Here is a 17,837-nt window from a genome sequence, read left to right as displayed (position 1 = left end):
CACCCCGCCCCGCCCAGCGGGCACACAGGAACGTGACAAGACTTGACTCAGGGTCCAGATAATGTTTATGAGTAAAGACAAGCGATTACACTCTGGCAGGAGCATAATTCCAGGAGCAGAGTCCCTGCGCTAGCCCTGCCGGGTCCCTCCCGGCTCACTCGGTGCCACCCCGGTGGCTTTGCCCCTCTGGACACACATCCCAGCTCTTGGCACTGCCCAAACGCGGGGCGGGGCCGTGCCCGGTGTGCCACAGCACTCCCGGTTGCTCAGCCCCGTGCCTGGGGATGGCTGGAGAGGAGGTGGCCCCTGTGCAGCAAACTCAGCATTGCTGGCTCGAGGGGCTGAGTCTGGGGGGCAGGTGCCCCCATGCCAAGGAGAAAAACCCTCCTTGGGCTGGGGAGGGGCACCAGGGCCCTTTGCCAGGGGGTTTGCCAGGGAGTTGCGCTTCAGCTGCCCCTTTAGGGTCTGCTGCCCAGGAGCCAGCACCACAAGCCCCCCGGTACCCCAACCCTCTCTGGGACTGCTCTGTGTCCCCATGGGGAGGTGGGCAGGACCCTGCTGTCCCAGCTGGGGCAGGCTGACCCACCACTTGGCCTGCCAGCAGCCCCAGCGACATCCTTCTCATGACCACGGTGGGAAGGGTCCAGGCTCACACAGATGCCAAGGGGACAAACCTGCCAGGGCAGAGCTCCAGGGACTGTCAGGGGCTGCCTGGCACTTGGGGGGCCCAGCTCTCCCACGGCAGGGAGAGGAGCAGTGCATACCCCAGGCCAGCCCTGTCCCCCGTTTGGGTGGTATCACCCACCATCTGCAGGCACAGCAGCATAGGGGTCCCCTGAGTGCTGCCATGTCTCCCCTGGGGATACCCACCCCGGCACAGCCACAGGATGGCAGAGGAAGGATGGAGACAGGCACAGGCAGCAGGACCCAGGGGCTAAGCTCCCCTTCAGCAACTTGGGGTACGGGTAGCCCTGCTCCAGAACCCCCACAACGCGGGATGGAGTCAGGGGCTGCAGAGGAAGGACAGTCTCCCTCAGCTGGGAGCACTGCCTGCAGATGAAAGTCCTGCTCACCCCTTCCCCTTGCTGTTGTGCACTCCATCACTAACACCCAGGTTGGACAGTCCCATGGATGGGCTTCCCCATGCTCTAGGGTCCCACCATGCCCTTTCCTCTGGATGCAGGCCCGGGTTTCCCCGGGGGATGGGCTCCCCGGCACAGTGGGGGCTCTTCCGGCTGGCACCACACCCTGGGTGATGCCTGTCAGTATGTCTGGGGTGTGAGGATGAAGAGTCGGTCTTCCTCCTTGCGGATCCACTTCATGAGCTTGTTAACAGCACTGATGGCACCAGCCTTGGTCCCCAGGGGACTGTAGCATATGTAAAGCTCAAAGGCGCTGGTTACCTGGATGAAGAAACAGGGTACACGCTGGGAACACACCCGTGTCCCACTTGGGGCTGGCATCGCACCTTCCCCCATGTGCTACCACAAATGGGCACAGGGGCTCCAGTGCAGTGAGGTGGCAGTGGGGTACCCTACACAGCTGGTTTGCTCAGCAGTGGGAGGACCAAACTCCAGGGTTTGCTCCCAGAGCACATTTTCTCCGCGGCACTCGGGAGTTTACAACAGTGCATGGCGCTGCCTTTCGTGCCGGAGCTCACCAGCCCCCGCTGCTATCCCTGCCCATCCTTCCCTGGCACAGGGGTGCATGGGGGCAGGCTCACCCCCAAAAGGACTGTGCACAGGCTGTGGGCCACCCTGGGGACGATGGAGCTGGTGCTGTGTTGTGCCACCACCTCCCTACTCTGACACGCAGGACTGACGATGGGCTCACCCAAACCCTGCAGATGGCCCTTACCCAAGCCAGGAGGTTCTCACGGGGGCCCGTGAAGTAGATGTTCTTCAGGGGGCGTGAAGAGTTGTGAGCCCGGCTGTGGAGATACTGGTAGAGCCCCAAGAGCCTCTCCTTCTCCTCCTCGTGCACGTAGGGTGCCTCAATCTCAGGGCTGCAGGAACACAGCACCCCATTAGCCCCTGGAGAAGGGGATTTATGGAGAAGGCTTGCCCCATGCCCCACGCTGTGGCCTTGGCCCAATGGTTCCCTGGGGGCCTCACCTGGTGAAGAGCCCAGAGCTCTTGGACTTGTAGATAAAGTGCCGGAGGTCAGGGATGCCCACCTGGGCGACGCTGTAGAAGGGTGTGCGCAGGGCCTCCTGCAGAGCATGGTGCACCCCCCGCCGCCGCAGCCGCTCCTGGAAGCGCCGCTTACAATCAGAGACAGTAAAGAAGTCCTCGCGGTCAGTGGAAACCAGCAGGAGGCACAGGTCCATCTCCTGCTCCAGGTAGGAGATGTGGGCGTGGAAGAAGCCGCTGGAGTTGAACTTGGGGAGGCAAATGGGAGTCCAGGCTTCACCCTCCCGGAAGGAGGAAGAAGAGCTGATGAGGTTGAAGAGCAAATGGAGGTCAATGGGGTGGAGGAACTGATCCTTCTTCCTCACAAGAGACACCAGCTGGTTCCCCGACAAGAGAATGGAGAAGACCAGGCTCTTGGCCTTGGCTTGCTGGAGGCTGGTACTGACAGCATCCCGGACACTGGCAGCCAGGGGCAGGCAGCGCACGGCACCCATGAGGAAGCTGGGGTCATGGGCCATGAGGTCCAGCAGGTTGTCAGTGATGCGCTCAGAGCCAGCCAGGAGCCTGCGCAGGTCGTAGTTCTGCTTCTGCTGGAAGATGTGGTTGAGCTGGGTCCAAGTGAGCAGGCTCAAGATCTGGTAGTAGATGTATAGCAGCTCATGGGCAATCTCCTGCTCTGACTGCTGGGTCCGCGCCACTGCCACCAGCACCAGAGGGCTCCTCCGCACAAAGACCACCTTGTAGCCATCTGCTTGGGAGGGAGTCCCCGGGGAACCAGGGACAGACCTGTAAGCCTGGTTCCCCGGGGCTGCAAGGCGGTGCCCCGCTGCAGTCTCTCCCCCCCAGCAACCAGTCTGCCCCAGGGACAGCTAATGTGGCCCACAACCAATCTGCTCCTGGGGACAGCTAATGTGGCCCACAGTGGCAGGGGCACAGCTGGGCAGGCCATGACACACCCCATCCCACTCCCCCCCCAGGATGGTACCTGCGTGGATAGACCGGATGGCATTTTTCTCAGCCTCCAGGAAGGACACCAGGGCCATCATGACACCCATGGTGCTGGAGAGGGCCTCCTCAGAGCCGTAGCGGGAGTACACAGGCTTGCCTGCCTCACTCAGCACAAAGACATGCTTCCGATGCATGCGCCAGGCATCCATGGTCACATCCTCCTCCTCCTTGCCTGACAGCACCGAGTCGCGGCGGGTGGTCTGTGGGGATGGCTCCAGCTTTCCCTCCTTGCTCTGCCTTATCTCCTCTTCCACGTCGAGGGCCATGCCTGTGAGCTGCGTGCTCAGCTCACTGAAGTCCTTGCTGATCTGCTCCATGCTGGTCGGCTCAGCTGGCTCCCCCTGCCTCTCCTCTGGGCTCCGCACTGCGGCCGCCCCGTCCTCGGGACTCGTCAAGTCCTCATAGGAGCGGGTGTGTACAAACATGGCTCCCTCCTGTCCTGCCCCTGGGAACAACGGGCTGTGCAGTGTCCATCCTGTCCCACAGCCTGTCCCACATGGTGAGGCAGCGGGTGGACTGCAAAAGGGACAGGGATTTGCACGGGGGGACCCGCTTTCTTCTCCTCACCCCACGGCACCCAGAGGTGTGGGTCCTGCTGGTGGGGAGTTGCCAGTGGGCCCGTCTCTCCCTGCCCATGGGGCTGCAGAGGGCACACCCCACAGAACAAGGAGCTGCTTTCCCCCCCAGCCTCCCCCTGCTTTGCCTACCCCCCCAGCAAGCTCTGCTCTGTACCTGGCTCCGTCCCCTGCGCCAGCCCCGGCGTGGGGCTTTCAGACCGTTCCACATGCTGCCCATCTCCTGGTGCCAGGGACCCGTTGGGCACTTCCCAGCCTTTCTTCCTGTGGACATCTGCAGCCATTCCTCGGGGCAACACCTGCATACAATCCACAGTGTCACCCCTCTGTTCCCTCACCCACAAAGCAGGTCCTAAAACTCTACGCTCCCAAGTGGGGCCATGCTAGCATACTCGGCCCAATCCTGCTGGCTCAGCAGGCAGCACTGAGCTCTGGTGAGACGTCAGGAAAGCCGCTCTAATCCAGCAGGATATCCTCCCTCCTGTGGCCCCGGCTCCTTCCAGCCCTCCAAGCCTGGTACCTTTCATCCAGGCTTGGCCCCAATTTCCCCCAAGTGCTGGGAAAGCTGCTCAGCCTCTCAGCAGCAAGGGGGAAGGGAGACGGCCCTGGATGGGGCTGGTCCCGCACACCTACGATCCCAGAGGCCTCATGTTTACAAAGGGCAGATTTTATGGCTCTCGTTGGCCTGGATTAGGTGGCTGAGACCAGGCTGGTGACACTCCTCCCAAGGGCTGGTCAGATGGCGTAAGCCCCTTCGAGCAGAGTGCCCTCTCCAGCCCCTGCCTGGTGGGTCAGCCCTCCCGGGCAGGGCCCAGCCGTGCCTCCAGCCCCCGCCCCCCCCCGTTTTCCTCCCTGCCTCGGGGCGGGGGGGGGGGAAACCAGCCCAACAGGGCACCCACACAGGAGCGAAAACAACAAGAGGAAGGCAGGCTGGCCTGGGACACCATGCCCCCGAGACCAGCCAGGGGAGGCTCACGGAGCCCCAGCTCCCCACCGTGCTTCGCCACCCTGCCTGCACCCAGGCCCAAGCCCGGCAGGTGACCCAGGGCCGGGCCCCGACCCCCGAGGCCTGTGACAACCCAACCACCCCGGACGGCGCCGGGCTGCGAGGCAGGGCCCCGTCGGCGCCCGGTCCTTCCCCCGCCGGCTACACCGCTCCCCACTGCCGCCCTTCCCCGGAGCCCCCCGCGAGGAGGCGCTCCCCAGGACCCTCTGCGGGCCGGTGCGGGGCCCGACCCGGTGCGGCCCCCCCGCCCGGCGAGTCTCCACTCCCGCAGCATCGACGTGCCCCGGGAAAGCGCCCGGCCCGAGACCCGCCCCCGGCCCGAAGGATGCCGCACCGGGACCGACCTTCGCGGCTCCTCCCGTCGGCGCCGGAGGCCCGTGCGAGCAGCGCGGCGGGCGCAGGGGCGGCGGGGTCCGCCCGGCAGCCCCCAACACGGCCTAGGCGGGGCGGGGGGGTCGACGCCGGCGCCGGGCGGCCGCCTCCCGCCCTGCCCCTGCCCCAGCCCCGGCCCCGGCCCCGGCCCGCCGCGGCACCCTCGGCATCGCAGCAGCCGGCGCGGCGGGAACCGCCCCCACGGCCTAGCCGGGCCGGGCTGGCGGCCCCAAGGTCGGGCGCGCCCCGCGGCCCCACGGGAGCTGTAGGCAGCGCCGCCGCCCCGCCCCGCCCCGCTCCGCTGCCGCCACGGCTCCCGGCAGGCCGCGCGCCGCGCGGGGCACGCCGGGAAGCGCAGTCCGCCCGCCGGGCCCGGTCGCGGGGCATGGCGGGAGCGGTAGTGCGGCGGCCGGCGCGGGAGGACTGCGCTTCCCGGCGGGCCGCGCGCGGGGCTCTGGGAGCGGAAGTTCCGGTTCTCGCCGTCGTTGCGCTGGGCCTGGCGCGGCGGGAGCGGCGGCGGCGGAGGTGAGGGGAGGCTCCGTCCCGCCTCGCCGGCCCGGCCGCGGCCCCGCTGGAGGAGCGGCGGCCGTGGGGGGCTGCCCGGCGCGAGGGGGCTGCCCGGCGCGGCGGGAGCGGGCGGGGCTCGTGGGCTTTGCCTGGGGAGGGGCGCGCGGAGCGGGGTCCGCCGGGGTGGCGGAGCGGAGGCGGCTCCCGGTGTGCGGGGGCGGGGCGGAGTCCCTCGTACGGCCGAGTGGGACGGGGAGGGGGGAAGGGGGTGTTTCTGGGGTGTCCTCAGGGATAAGGGTGTGTGTGTGTGTCTCCCTTAGTGTCGTGAGAGGGGAACGGGGCGGGGGTCGCTAGAGGGTCTCCCGGGATGGGATGGCGTCTCCCCGTGGGGCTGCCCGGGGTGGAGAGGGGTGTGTGTGCGCCCTTCCCGAAGCCGCCTGGGAGAGAGAAGCAGGGAGGTTCTCCAGGGGAGCCCAGCGGGGTGCAGGGGATGTGTGTTTCTTTCGGGGTCACACGGGACGGGGGTTTAGTCCGAGGCTGGGGGCTGTGGGGCTCCCGGCCGGCTGCGGGCGCAGGCTTCCTGTCGCAGCCCCAGGCCCCAGAGGGACTTGGGCCGTGGGCTTGGGCAGCTCGGTCCGGTCCCGATCCGGGAGTGCCACAGGGAGTCCCGCACGGCTGTGCCGAGGGTTGGGGCCTGCGGTCAGTAGCATTGTCCGTGGTTGTGTTGTTTCTGGGTATCTCTGAGTTGTTCTGACCCCCTGATCAAAATTAGGGCTTCTCTCACATCATGTCATATGGGTTTCCCTGAAAACTGTCTCAGAACAATTGTGTTTTTAAGAGGGGTGGACAAAAAATGGGCTGGATTCATGCTGGGGTGGAGAGAAGGGTGATCGGGGCTGGTGCTGGGAGTGTGTTAGCTGGTAGTGATCCCTGGCAATGGGCTAAACAGGATTTTGGACTGTAAATAAAGGTTTAGGTGGAGGCAGGATGTGGCCCAGCTCATGCTGGGGGCTGGTGAGGGCTGGGTAATGGTCTTGAACTACTGGGAGTAATAACAGTGTTCTCTTGTGTTTTGGTTTTTAAAACAATTGGCACCACAAGCATGTGGTGTTGTTGCTGGTGTGTGATATGGATTTTGGAAATGCTGCTGAGGTGGAATCCACTTTCCTATCCCAGCAAGGGTGTTGGTGGTGTGAAAGTTTCTCTCCGCACTCCCCGTTTGGGAATGTGCTCGTGAAATCCTTTGGGACGGGCACAGTCAGGATAGTAATGGGGGAGTGTGTGGCTTTAGAAATCACCTGACTGTTTCTAATATGTATTTTTAAAAGCATCGTGCAGCTGACAAGCACACACATCCCCTTTTATAAGTGAAAACCTCCACCCTGACACCTGGAAGAGCCAAAATGGTTCTCCCTTTGCTTTCAAATTTCAGTGACATGGTTTTGATATTTCTTCTGGATTAGACATCTTCAACTTTAACATTGGAAATAACTGGCTTTCTTGGCTACTTGTGGTTTCTGTAGCTTGGGGAAGCGTTTTCTTTTGTACCTCCTAGTACTTGAATTTCACAGAGGCTTTTTCCTTTCTTCAGCTTTACAAAAACTTAACTGGGTGCAGGAAGTTTTTCTGCAGCAAATTACTTCCTCTGTTCTTTGAGCATAGTCTTGTGTGTAGTTATGTGTTTGATTTCCTCATGCTCTATAAATACCAAGTTTGGCAGCCTTGGCAACATCTATTTGGAGACGAGCTGTTAATATCAGAGTATTTTTCTGAAAATAGCATCTCTTTGAAATTTCACGTTGTTTAATCTGTCACTAATTTATCCTCTCTCCCCCAAGATGTGGAAAACAAGGTGCAAAGTTAGGTGTAAGTTGGTGAGGAGATGCTCAAGGGCTGTGCTGGCATTCCTCACTGTGCCCCTTGCCAGAAATCTTTAATTAGTTCTTAAGAAGGCCAGCTTCTTAGTCTGGCTCAGTTGCACGATTCTGATGTACAATGCCATTATTTTACCATAGCATGCTGTAAATTGAAAGAAGAGAACCAAAAGCATTTGCTGTCAGGCTCAGCACGTGCAGTTTGGAACATGGAATCAGGAATGTCCCCTGAGCTGGGTGTGCTGAGGAGGACAGGGGCACTGTCCTGAGGAAGTCCTTGGGTGTAATTGCCAGGGAGCATCTGGAGCTCCATCAATCTTTCCTGGGAGGGATGCGGGACCACTGGTCATTGGAGGAACCAAGACCATGGAAAAGCTTCCCCTCCTCTGAGAGGTACCTTCTGTATCTTCACTGGAGCCAGGGCTTTGCCACCAGGAAATAGAGCTTGTTGGGACAGGAGGACGGAAATATAATGCGTGCTTTCAGAATGCATATCTGCGCTCCTGAATATTCAGTATAATTGTAACAGCTAATTATTGTCTTAAAAACGCCTAAATCCGGGCTCTGTGAGTAACTGGACCACATTGTGCATTCTGCGGCTGTGTTACTGTGTCACTCTGAAATGCGCTTTGTTGCCGTCTCCTTCACACGCATGGTTGTGACTGAACTATGGCAAAACTAACTGACGCACAATTCCTAGCACTTGAGGGTGACTTTTTGCTGTGCTTTGCTGTTGGCCTGGCCCCAGCCCCGGGCTCTGTTGGTGCAACTTTGGCAAACAGCCTTACTCAGACCTGTCTCCCAGCATCTGTCTGCAAGCAGGGAGGTGGGAGCCGACCGAGCTGGCAATTCCTGCCCGCGGCAGAAGGGTGAATCCTGATGGCGTCTCATCACAGCATGCATCTTTTGGAGCAGCTGTAGCAGAGTGTACCTTCAGGAGGTTTTGGCATTGGTGGAAGCCAGCCTAAGAAGTTTCTGTCCCTGTCCTGCAGTTTGCTGTCACTTTGTTTTGTGGAGCTGTGTAGTAAACCATATTGCTGAAATGACCTGGGTTAAATATAACTCTTTTTGGAGGGTCATCTGTGGTGTAGACCCAGAAAAGCACAAGCTGGCACAACTAACATGTTGCATGTTGCCAAAGGCATTGTGGAGGGAGCAAATCGTATCAGGCTGGACAGGGGACTTTTGGACAGTTGCTGCCTGTGTTATTGAACCATGACATCATACTCGTGAATGTTGCTGCATGGCTCCGCTGATCCATGCCAGGCCTGATATCAATCCAATGGTATTTTTTGATCTGTCTGATAATTTGAATATTATGTCCAAACAGTTCCCAGCTGGCAAGGGGTTTTTATTTTTTTAAAAGCAGCGGTAAGCTTGTTGACTTAATGAGAACTGGAGTGCGGGAGGAAATCCAAAAGGGAAGAATGAAAACCACCAGGTCTGCAGATGTCTGCAGGCTGCAAAAGATCATAGATAAAAGGACTGGCTGATGACAGCCAACTGTAATGGTGACTGCCGTAACCATCTCTGTTCACCTGTCTTCTCTGTGGAAGGTGCAGTATCAGCTCTTTTAGATTCTCCTTCAAGAAAGAAAATATGATAGAGCTTATGGAGGAAATCCTTGGGACCAGGCACGTGCTTGTTGCATCGAGAGCCATGTAAAGTGTGAGCAGACAACTGCTCTTGGGCTCGAGTGGCCGACTGAACCTGTTTCTTTAGAAACGGCGTTATAGCGGATGGATTAGTGGTGGTTGTACAGGTGGCCTTCATCAGCCTCCGCGCCCTTGCATACTGCAACCTGCCAGGCCCTGCTGTCCCCAGCTCCCATGTGAGTGTTCACTGGCTGCTGATGGGCCCTGGCAGGAGCAGGTACTCCCTCCTGATGAGACAGCTCCCTTTAGCTCCTTGGCACAGGCAGCTGCCAGCAGCATCATCTGGAATCCTGTGAGGTCTGTCATGACCTGCTCTGTTGACCTGCTACCCGTATGGCAGCACTGACCTTTGGAAATGGGAAGAAACAGGATCTTGTGTGCTTTTCTTCAACATTAGCTGCTCTAGGCAGGCCTGGTGATGGCTGTCTGTACCGTCTCCTGTGCCACTGACCACTGCAGTTAGTTTAATCCTGCTTTTGAGCTGCTTTGTAGCAGCGTGTGAGCCCCAGGTCTCCTAACCTTGGTCTGGTGCATGGCAGCCCTCCTAAACTGCTGCAACTGCATTAGCCACAGCAGGTTTGAGGCCATCAGGTTGCTAGCTACCTCATTTTGTTCTGTGCTCTGCTGCAACCTTTTTTTGGGGGGGAAAGACTCCCATTTTGTGTACTGGCTTTATCAATCTCCAGGAAGTCCTCACCTTCTCTGCTGGTGGGAGGAAGTGGATGAAATTTTAGATCTCTGTTGAGGGAAGTGTTATTTGCAGCACTCAGCTTGATGAGGGCAGTATTGGAGAACAGTGCCTGTAATGATTTATTGGCAAAGCCTGCTCTGTTATCTGTGTTCTTTTGAAGGCAGAGTAGCCATAGTAGACCAATAGTAGTGATCGTTTCCTGAATAGCAAAGAGCTTTTGGCAAAAATAGTTTGGATTAAACATTAATTACAAACCGTTGTTCGGCAACGGTCCTTGTTTATAGATTGTGGCGTTCTCACATTTCTGGCTGCACTCTGGATAGTGTCAGACAGCACAATATGTTGGAAAGCTTTATGTTAATCAAAGCAGATATCAAATTGTGCCCACCCATATTGACAATTTGATTTTGGAAGTCGTTTGATGCTTGCAAATTTGAACATGGTGAAATGCAGCAATTAATGTCTGGATGTGGTCTTGTGTATTTGTGGATCCTGATCAGACATTACATGTGCCTCTTCTGACCAGCAGTGTTTCTCTTAGGTGATACGTATCCTTTGCCTTGTGGCTTATTGTCACATTATTTATTCAACAGGTTGTGCAGTCTTGGTGTTCTTAGAGTGAAATAACTGTTTCTGGAAACATACCAGACAAGATCAAAATGTGGGGAGACCATCGACAAGGCAACAGAATGGGGTCTTTTCGGTAAGCATTTGAATGTACAGTTTGTTTCACAACATTCTGAAATACAATAAGCCATAGGATCTTTCTGTTTGTCAATATTTCTGTGCATTCTCCTGTAAGCATGCTATATTGGTAAAAGTTCTGAGATCTGTGTGGAACGAGGTGTGATTGCCAAAGAATAGGCAAGTTAAGTGACAGTGTAACTTCCTGCATTTCTGTGAATTTTTTAATTATTTTTTTTTTTTAAGCAGCTGCTTTTAGTATTTCTATTTCTTCTGCACACCACCTTTTCTAGCAATACTTAGTTCAGCTGTTGTAAGCTAAGGTGATATGCCACGTGGATTTTGGTGCTATGTGCTGTTAAGTCCTAGAAGAGAAGGGCCTACCTAATGTGATGTTGATTCTTTTCAACCATGGTGCTTCCCTTAACTTCAGAAATACCGGCACATTCATTGCACACAGAACTTAATGAAAACTTTTGAGAGTTCAGCCAGCTCTCTCCATAAGGTTAAGTGGATTACATATCCCCGTGTTCTTGGTGATACTCCTTCATAAGATGTTTTTGAATGTCACTGGAACTGTTCTAAAGATCTGTATGCAACTGACCTGCACAGCATGATATTTTTCTTAGCTTATATTCCTCTGGTTGTTTACTAGGCCCTGTGTTTGCAAGAGGGCTCTCTGTATATATATATATATATGTAAAAATAAAATGGAGGCACAAAAAGCTAGGGTTTTCCTCTGTTGTTCATAATTCTTTCATCCTTTGCTCACATGTCCACCTCAGTTACTTGAATAGCAGCATGATAAAGGTACTTCCTCATGGCATACCTTCCATTTTTGCAATAGGAATACTTCAAATAATTGTCCAACTGTAATGTTTTGAGAAAGCTCGTCGCATCTGAGCTACAAGAAACAGTATCCTCCAAAACGTGTCTTAATGGTATTGATGAGGGAGTGGTTGTGTTTTGTGATTATATCAGTAGTGTGGTTCTTCTGATTTTTAAGTGGATTTTATTGGCATCGTTCTTTACTGTATTGGGTGGGTAATTCTAATCTTGAACCAAGTTCTAATTACTGTTCTACATGGTAGTGAAACAGGGGTGTGTAGGTTAGGAAGTCTGTATATGGTTTGATTAACTGTGTAAAAGTCATATTGCATTCTGTTGGTGAGTGATTCTGTAGTGAAACTCAAAGAACACCATGACTTGCTGTAGTTGCTAAGGAAATGTCCACTGATTTGGGTAGCATTTGGTGTTATTTTGAAATGTGTTTGATATTTTATTATTCCGTATTTTTGAAAATGTATTGGAGCCTTGCTGAGATGAAAAATCAGGCAGCGCAATCTCAAAAAAACCCCAACCAACCAACCAAAAAAAAAACCCCAAACAAACCAAACCAAAAGAAAATACTTCACTGGGTTTTGAAAACCTGTCTTAAGGGAAAGCCATTTCCTGAGTGGTTTTATGCAGGTGTCGGAGACCTGATAGCTATAGTGTTGTAACATCAATGTAAACAGCCAGTCTGGAGGCACGAGCACAGGAGCGTCTTGAATGTTGATTATTGGCATATTCCTGTGAGGCATCCTCGAAGTCTGAACTGATAGCTTTCAGCATTTTGCTGGTTTAGACTCCAGCACAAGGAAGCCTAAATGAATCTCTGTAGTATGTTAATAGAGCATGTTTGGTAACCTCTGCTTTTATGTGCCTCAGGAGGATGTGGTAAGTTAGCTGTTTCTAATGCTGCCCAGAGAGCTTAAGCTCAAGCGGTTCCTCACAGGTGTGTGCTGGTGATGCTAATGAACAAACATACCAGCTGATGGAACCTTGAACAGCTGCAGAGCTGTGTGCAGTGCAGGACTATGTGGATTGCTACCATCATTAACCCATTAATATTGCAGGTATTCCCTGTTGAGTGCTTCTGGAAATTGTGCTGAAATGGGAGCACCCAAGTTTACTTTCTCACATCTGTCGTATGCTGCCTCATCTTAAACTGCCAAACATCAATATCTTCTGCGGATCTTAGACTCTTACACAACTCTATAAAAGTTTAGAGAAGAATGTGCTGCTGTGTAGATTTCAGACTCTTAAGCACGTTATGAATAATACTGTCTTTATTTCTACAGTGGGAGCCAAGAAGAAAGGTTTGCTCCCGGGTGGAACAGGGAATATCCTCCTTCCCTTGATAGTCTTGCTCAAGAAAGACACTCTGGCAACTTCTCTGGCAGAGAATCACTTCCTTTTGATATCCAGGCACTCACAGGCCTCCTCAATCCTCAGTTTGCCAACAGAGAGGAACCTTCTTTCAGCTTTGGAGCTAGAGATGGACCGCGTAGTGACTTCAGAGGTGGGGAGGGGCACCATGATTTCAGGGGCAGAGATTTTCCACCATCTGACTTCCAGGGCAGAGATGAATCTCAGATGGATTTCAGAGGCAGGGAGCCACCCTCTTCTGAGTATAGGGGCAGGGATATGTACTCTGGAGAATTCCGGGAGAGAGAAGGACCACCTATGGACTTCAGAGGTGGGGACGTTCCTTCAGTGGACTACAGGAACAGGGAGACATTCCGTATGAACTACAGGGATAGGGAAGCACACAATATGGATTACAGGGGCAGAGATGAACCTCCATCAGACTTCAGGGGAAGGGGGTCTTTTGATCTAGACTTCAGAGGTCGAGATGGATCTCATTCAGACTTTAGGGCAAGAGATGTGTCTGAGTTAGACTACAGGGGCAGAGAGCATTCCTATTCAGACTTCAGAAACAGGGATGTACCTGATTTGGACTTCAGGGGTGTGGGCACCTCTGATTTGGACTTCAGAAACAGAAATGCACCATCGTCAGACTTCAGAAATAGGCACAGGTCCCGATCTGATCAGGATTTTAGGAGCAGAGATGTGGCTCCTCCTATGGATTTTTCAGATAGGGAAATGCCTCCTGTGGATCAAAGCCTTGTAGATTTTAGGCGGAACCAATCTACTGTACCTTTAGCAGAGAGAGAGGGCTCTGGTTTAAGCACCAGCAAGAGAGAGGAGCCTACACTTGGTCTAGATAGAGCTCCCTTTGGTAGCCAAAAAGGAGAATTTCAACATTCAGAAGCACCAGCCAGAGAAGAGGAATCCCTTGGATTGAGTCTCGAAGACGACACTTCGCACAATTTCCAAAATAGCTGTGGACCTCTTCCTACTCTTCAGGACCAAGAGGAGCAACCTCAGACCTTTGCTAACAAGCAGCAACAGCAGCAGCTTTCTGGGGGGGAGCAGCAAAGATCCGATTCTGATCTTGGGTTAAAGGGTGAAGGTGGCCTGGATTTCCTTGGAAGGCAAGATACTGACTACCGAAACATTGAGTATCGCGATGTGGATCACCGGCTGCCAGGGCATCAGATGTTTGATTATGAACATGGCAAGTCCTTTTCAGAAGGAAAACCCAGCAAAGATTCTAGGCCCTATAAGAGCCTTCAGGTAAGTGGTTTTGTCTTTAGCAGATGTTTCTGCTAAACCCATGTTGGCCAAAGAATGGAAGGAGCTGGGAAGGAGCCTTCTGTTTGTATCCCATCGCTTCAGTTCTATCCTAATTCACCATCCTTCTCTGAGATCATCCTCATGCTCTGGGTTGTTTTAATGGGTACTTTTCTAGAGAAGTTTAGCAGTTGAGAATTGCTAAATACGTAGAACCAGATCTGGTTCATAAAGTCTCCAAGTTGAAAATGACCAAACAGAGGGGGAGGGTGTTGCGGGGAAGTAGAATAAACAAGAACTAATTTTGTTGTTTTATCCTGGACATTGCTTATGAGCACTGCCAGAGAGAAGCTACTGGCTTGGGTGGACCTGTGCAGAACAGTACAGTTGTTCTCGTGCATACTTGGTTTTTGTTAACTTTGAAATCGGAGGGTAATGATAACTACTGAGTTAATAACTGCTATTGGATTTGAATCTCCCACTGCTGGAAAGCAGAGAGAGGCCATTTGCCCATTTTATTTTGCTGGGCCTAGATCCCATTGTACAACTCAATGAGCACATGAAGCTAGCAGTACTAGCCCTCCAAGAGCTCTCTGCATCTTAAACAGTGCTGTGCTTAAAGATTTGAGCCAGTCTGCTTATGGGCCTTTGCATTTGAGTTATACCCTGCTTTATTTTGTTATTGTTCAAGTATCTTGTGAGTTAGCATTTCTCATTTGTAAAAAACATATTGATTGTGTGAACTCAAGGACCAAGATTACCGGACCTGTCCCAAATATGTGAAGCCAAGCAAGCTCATTCGGCTAGGAGGAGTGCCTGAAACTGCCACAAAGGATGATGTAAGTGGGGTGTTTTTCATCCGAAAACGTCTGTCAGGGGTTGCTAAAAGTACTGGTTTTAAGCCTGGTTAATGTAGTTCAGGTGGTCTGTCATTTTCCCAAGGGAAAATCCAGGTTTAGGAGTCATTGTAGTGTTATCTTGTATCTGGTTATTCTGGCTTTTGGGGAGCATGGAAGTGATGAATTTTTTCTGGAGTCACATGTGGGGTGTTGGTGGTTAAAAGCCTTGATACCAAGCTCTTTTTAACATGCTTTACTTCCATTGTTGCTTTACATACACCAACTATTGTTATTACTTTGTTGTTATATTTTAGGCTCAGAAGACATGTAGTGATTAAGTGACCTTGTTTGTTCTTAGTTACTTGAAATCGCTTATATGAGATCTTATAAAGATGGAAAAGGTGTCTGCTGCTACTGCTGATTTTAGTAAAAAACCAAAAAATAATCTAGACTACAAGATGAAAGAAGCTCTCTTTCCAAAAGCTTCCACTTTAAATTGGTTTGGTTTTTTTTTTGGTGGCAGTTCCAGACATGAGAACCCCTGCATTGCAACAGTTTTTGCTAGGGTTAGCTGTGTTGACCAGAGCTTCTGACACTTAATACTGGAGAACTCATGGCAGAAACTTTGTCCATCAAAGGATGATAAGGCTCAGAACAGTCATCCCGGGTCCTTTGATTTTTCTTAAAGGCAGTAAGACATCTCTGTCCTTACATAAGGGTCAGAGGTGAACTGTCTGGCTGAAACAAGTGTAATAAACCTTTGCACAGTTTAATTGTGGTGTAAATGGTACTCGCTTATTTAAACAAACCCCCAAAATACTTCCCAAAACTCAACAAACTGTTCTCTGTTACTGCTGGAACTTAATCAGGAAAATGTGTCAGTTTGTGACAGAGTTAACCTAGAAAGAAACGGAGTCTTGGGGAGAGAGAAATCTATGTTAGCAAGTGCTTTGCTTTTTGAGGTTTGATTTTGGAGACTGAAGTGGATCTTGGTTTTCCTGCAGATTCTCAATGCATTCCGAGGGCCTGATGGGACACCTGTGAAGGACTTGCGACTGAAAGATTACAGTTCAGGTGAGAATGCTTTTTCAGTGCTTCTAGTTTCAAGTTTACAAAGAGGTATTTTTCACACCGATACTCACTTAGGCAGTTTGGATGAAGTCTTTGATGCCATAATTGCAGGTGTTTTCAAATGAAAATGCCCGCTGAGATTTGTAGTTTGTCCTCTTGTCTTCCAAACTGATGGCTATGCTCACTGCTACTTTAGAGATAAAGTATATATCCTGGTGCCTCTAGAGAGATGTAGGAGCAGCAGGAAAAGCAGCAAGGCTATTCTAATAGCCATCAAGTGTAAAGCCGATACTGACATGGCAAGGCAGGTTAATTCCTCCATAGAATTTTATTTAAAATAATTATTATTAAATCCTTTTGGATTGTTCTACGTCTTGTTTCTGAGATGGTCTTACTGTGGAATATGTCCTGCACAAATAGTGTCCTCAGGAAACCTGATACATCCTAAATTTCTCCTTCATTAACATGAAACCATTACCCTTCTTAGATACGAAGACAGGTTAAAAAACCAGAGAAATTAAGTTTTACAAGCAAATATCCAAATACTGGGTCTGGATGCTCTTCCTCATTCAAAGAATAAAGTTTTGCTGTACTTCTGATCAGTATGTATAGGATTCTGAAGAAAGAAATATTTTACAAGGCTGCTTTGTGAGAAAGTGGTACTGGAACAAAGATGGGCGATGGTAGGAAATGCAGGGTGAGTTCTGGGGATTGGTGTGGATAATACTAGTAGGAAATACCTGGAAACCAGTATTTTTGTGTGAATTTTTTTTGTTTTAAAACCTAGGAAAGCAGAGGTTTCTACCTTCATCAGTGCTTTTTCTTTATTACCAGTATGGGTTAACACGGGAAGCGGATGGAATTCTTGGTGTCAATACATTATATAAAGGCTTCCTATATGTTTAGTAACTGGGGAGAGAAACTGGGGCAGTGGGGTATTTCTCAACTATATTCTTGTTTCTGGAAGTCAAAGGAGATTTCACAACCTTCTCATGAACCTTTAAACTAAAGAACACCCCTGTGTCACATAATCTGGTCTGGCCCAACAAGCAGGGCTTAAGGGACACCGTCATTCTTTCTTGCTTCCTTTTTCCTAAGCATAGTACAGTGTGGCTGTTGTCACCTGCACAACACTTGACTGCAACCTAGTAATTGCAACATGCTTGCTTTTTGCCTGTGCTGATGTGGTTTGTCAGTTGTTTTTCTGAAACACATCACTTTTCAGTAATAAATCAACTTGAACTGGGAATCTCTTCGTAAGTCTCTTCTCATACATTATGAGGACTCACTGCCCTCATTAGGCAAGTGTTGTCTTCTTCCTATTCCCCGTTTCAAAGGCTACTCAGGATGAGACAGTGTCTGAAGTTAGATGCAGAAGCCCTGGTATCTGCTGGTGGTTGCATATACTATAAGGGTTGCAGTTTTCTGCTGTCTCTCTAAAAGCTCATTCTGTCTCCTCAGCTGCAAAGTTGGTTGTGATTCCTACACACCCCCCACCCCCCCCACCCCCAAGTTTTTCTGGTGATTGTGGGGAGGGAAAGAATAAAGTTATTTAGCTCATGTTTTATGAGCTATTTAAAGCCGTTGTTTAACCCTGTCCAGTCAACATCAGTAATTTAAGTAGTATAGCATTATTCTAGGTTACGTGGATGCTCCAAAGACTTTGTTTTGCATTATGTCCTGAGGCTGCAAATGCAGCTGCTAATTTAAATAGCTTTCTGATCCTTCTTATGCAAGATGGAGATGTCTAGGACAAGAAAAGCTTCCTGAATTGAGAAAACTGCTTCTTGAAATTGGGTAACTAGGAGCTGTAGTAAATTTAATCCATCTTTTCACATTAGGTCATCCTATGGAGAAGTGTGTGAAATTATTATTGTTAACTTCTTAACTTATTGTTAACTAATGTTAACTTCTGAGAAGCTAAACCTGTGTGAAACTAGAGGCCAGTTGTGGGCTAAGCAATA

At 51.6% G+C, this 17,837-nt stretch overlaps 2 protein-coding genes across 6 annotated transcripts in view; one reads left to right on the top strand and one right to left on the bottom strand.

The window, feature by feature from the left end:
• Positions 1-47: 47 nt before the first annotated feature.
• MON1A (MON1 homolog A, secretory trafficking associated) lies at positions 48-5,393 on the bottom strand. 2 transcript variants are annotated; one of them, XM_080387515.1, is made up of 6 exons: positions 5,066-5,393; positions 3,873-4,014; positions 3,118-3,585; positions 2,115-2,880; positions 1,858-2,005; positions 48-1,403 (listed from the first exon to the last, which is right to left on the bottom strand). In XM_080387515.1, the coding sequence occupies exons 2-6, from the start codon at positions 3,997-3,999 to the stop codon at positions 1,263-1,265; spliced, it is 1,650 nt and encodes a 549-aa protein (XP_080243641.1). In that variant the 5' UTR covers positions 4,000-4,014; positions 5,066-5,393; the 3' UTR covers positions 48-1,262. The 2 variants fall into 2 exon arrangements, with proteins under 2 accessions (XP_080243641.1, XP_080243642.1); XM_080387516.1 differs by lacking the exon at positions 5,066-5,393 and having other exon boundaries at positions 3,118-3,656.
• A 124-nt stretch (positions 5,394-5,517) lies between these two features.
• Positions 5,518-17,837, top strand: part of RBM6 (RNA binding motif protein 6) — a 58,845-nt gene continuing 46,525 nt past the window's right edge. For 3 of the 4 annotated variants that reach the window (XM_080387491.1, XM_080387489.1, XM_080387488.1), the window contains exons 1-5: positions 5,519-5,618; positions 10,414-10,523; positions 12,628-13,966; positions 14,713-14,802; positions 15,807-15,876. In XM_080387491.1, the coding sequence (XP_080243617.1) occupies positions 10,480-10,523; positions 12,628-13,966; positions 14,713-14,802; positions 15,807-15,876 (1,543 nt within the window). In that variant the 5' untranslated portion in view covers positions 5,519-5,618; positions 10,414-10,479. Of the gene's footprint in view, positions 5,619-10,413; positions 10,524-12,627; positions 13,967-14,712; positions 14,803-15,806; positions 15,877-17,837 lie in introns of all 4 variants that reach the window. The other variant, XM_080387490.1, reaches the window with a different exon arrangement.

The sequence above is a fragment of the Falco punctatus genome, assembly GCF_963210335.1.
Source record: "Falco punctatus genome assembly, chromosome: 4".
NCBI classification, from domain to species: domain Eukaryota; kingdom Metazoa; phylum Chordata; class Aves; order Falconiformes; family Falconidae; genus Falco; species Falco punctatus.
Note: the sequence above shows the minus strand (reverse complement) of the source record. Positions and strands in the feature narration are given on the sequence as shown.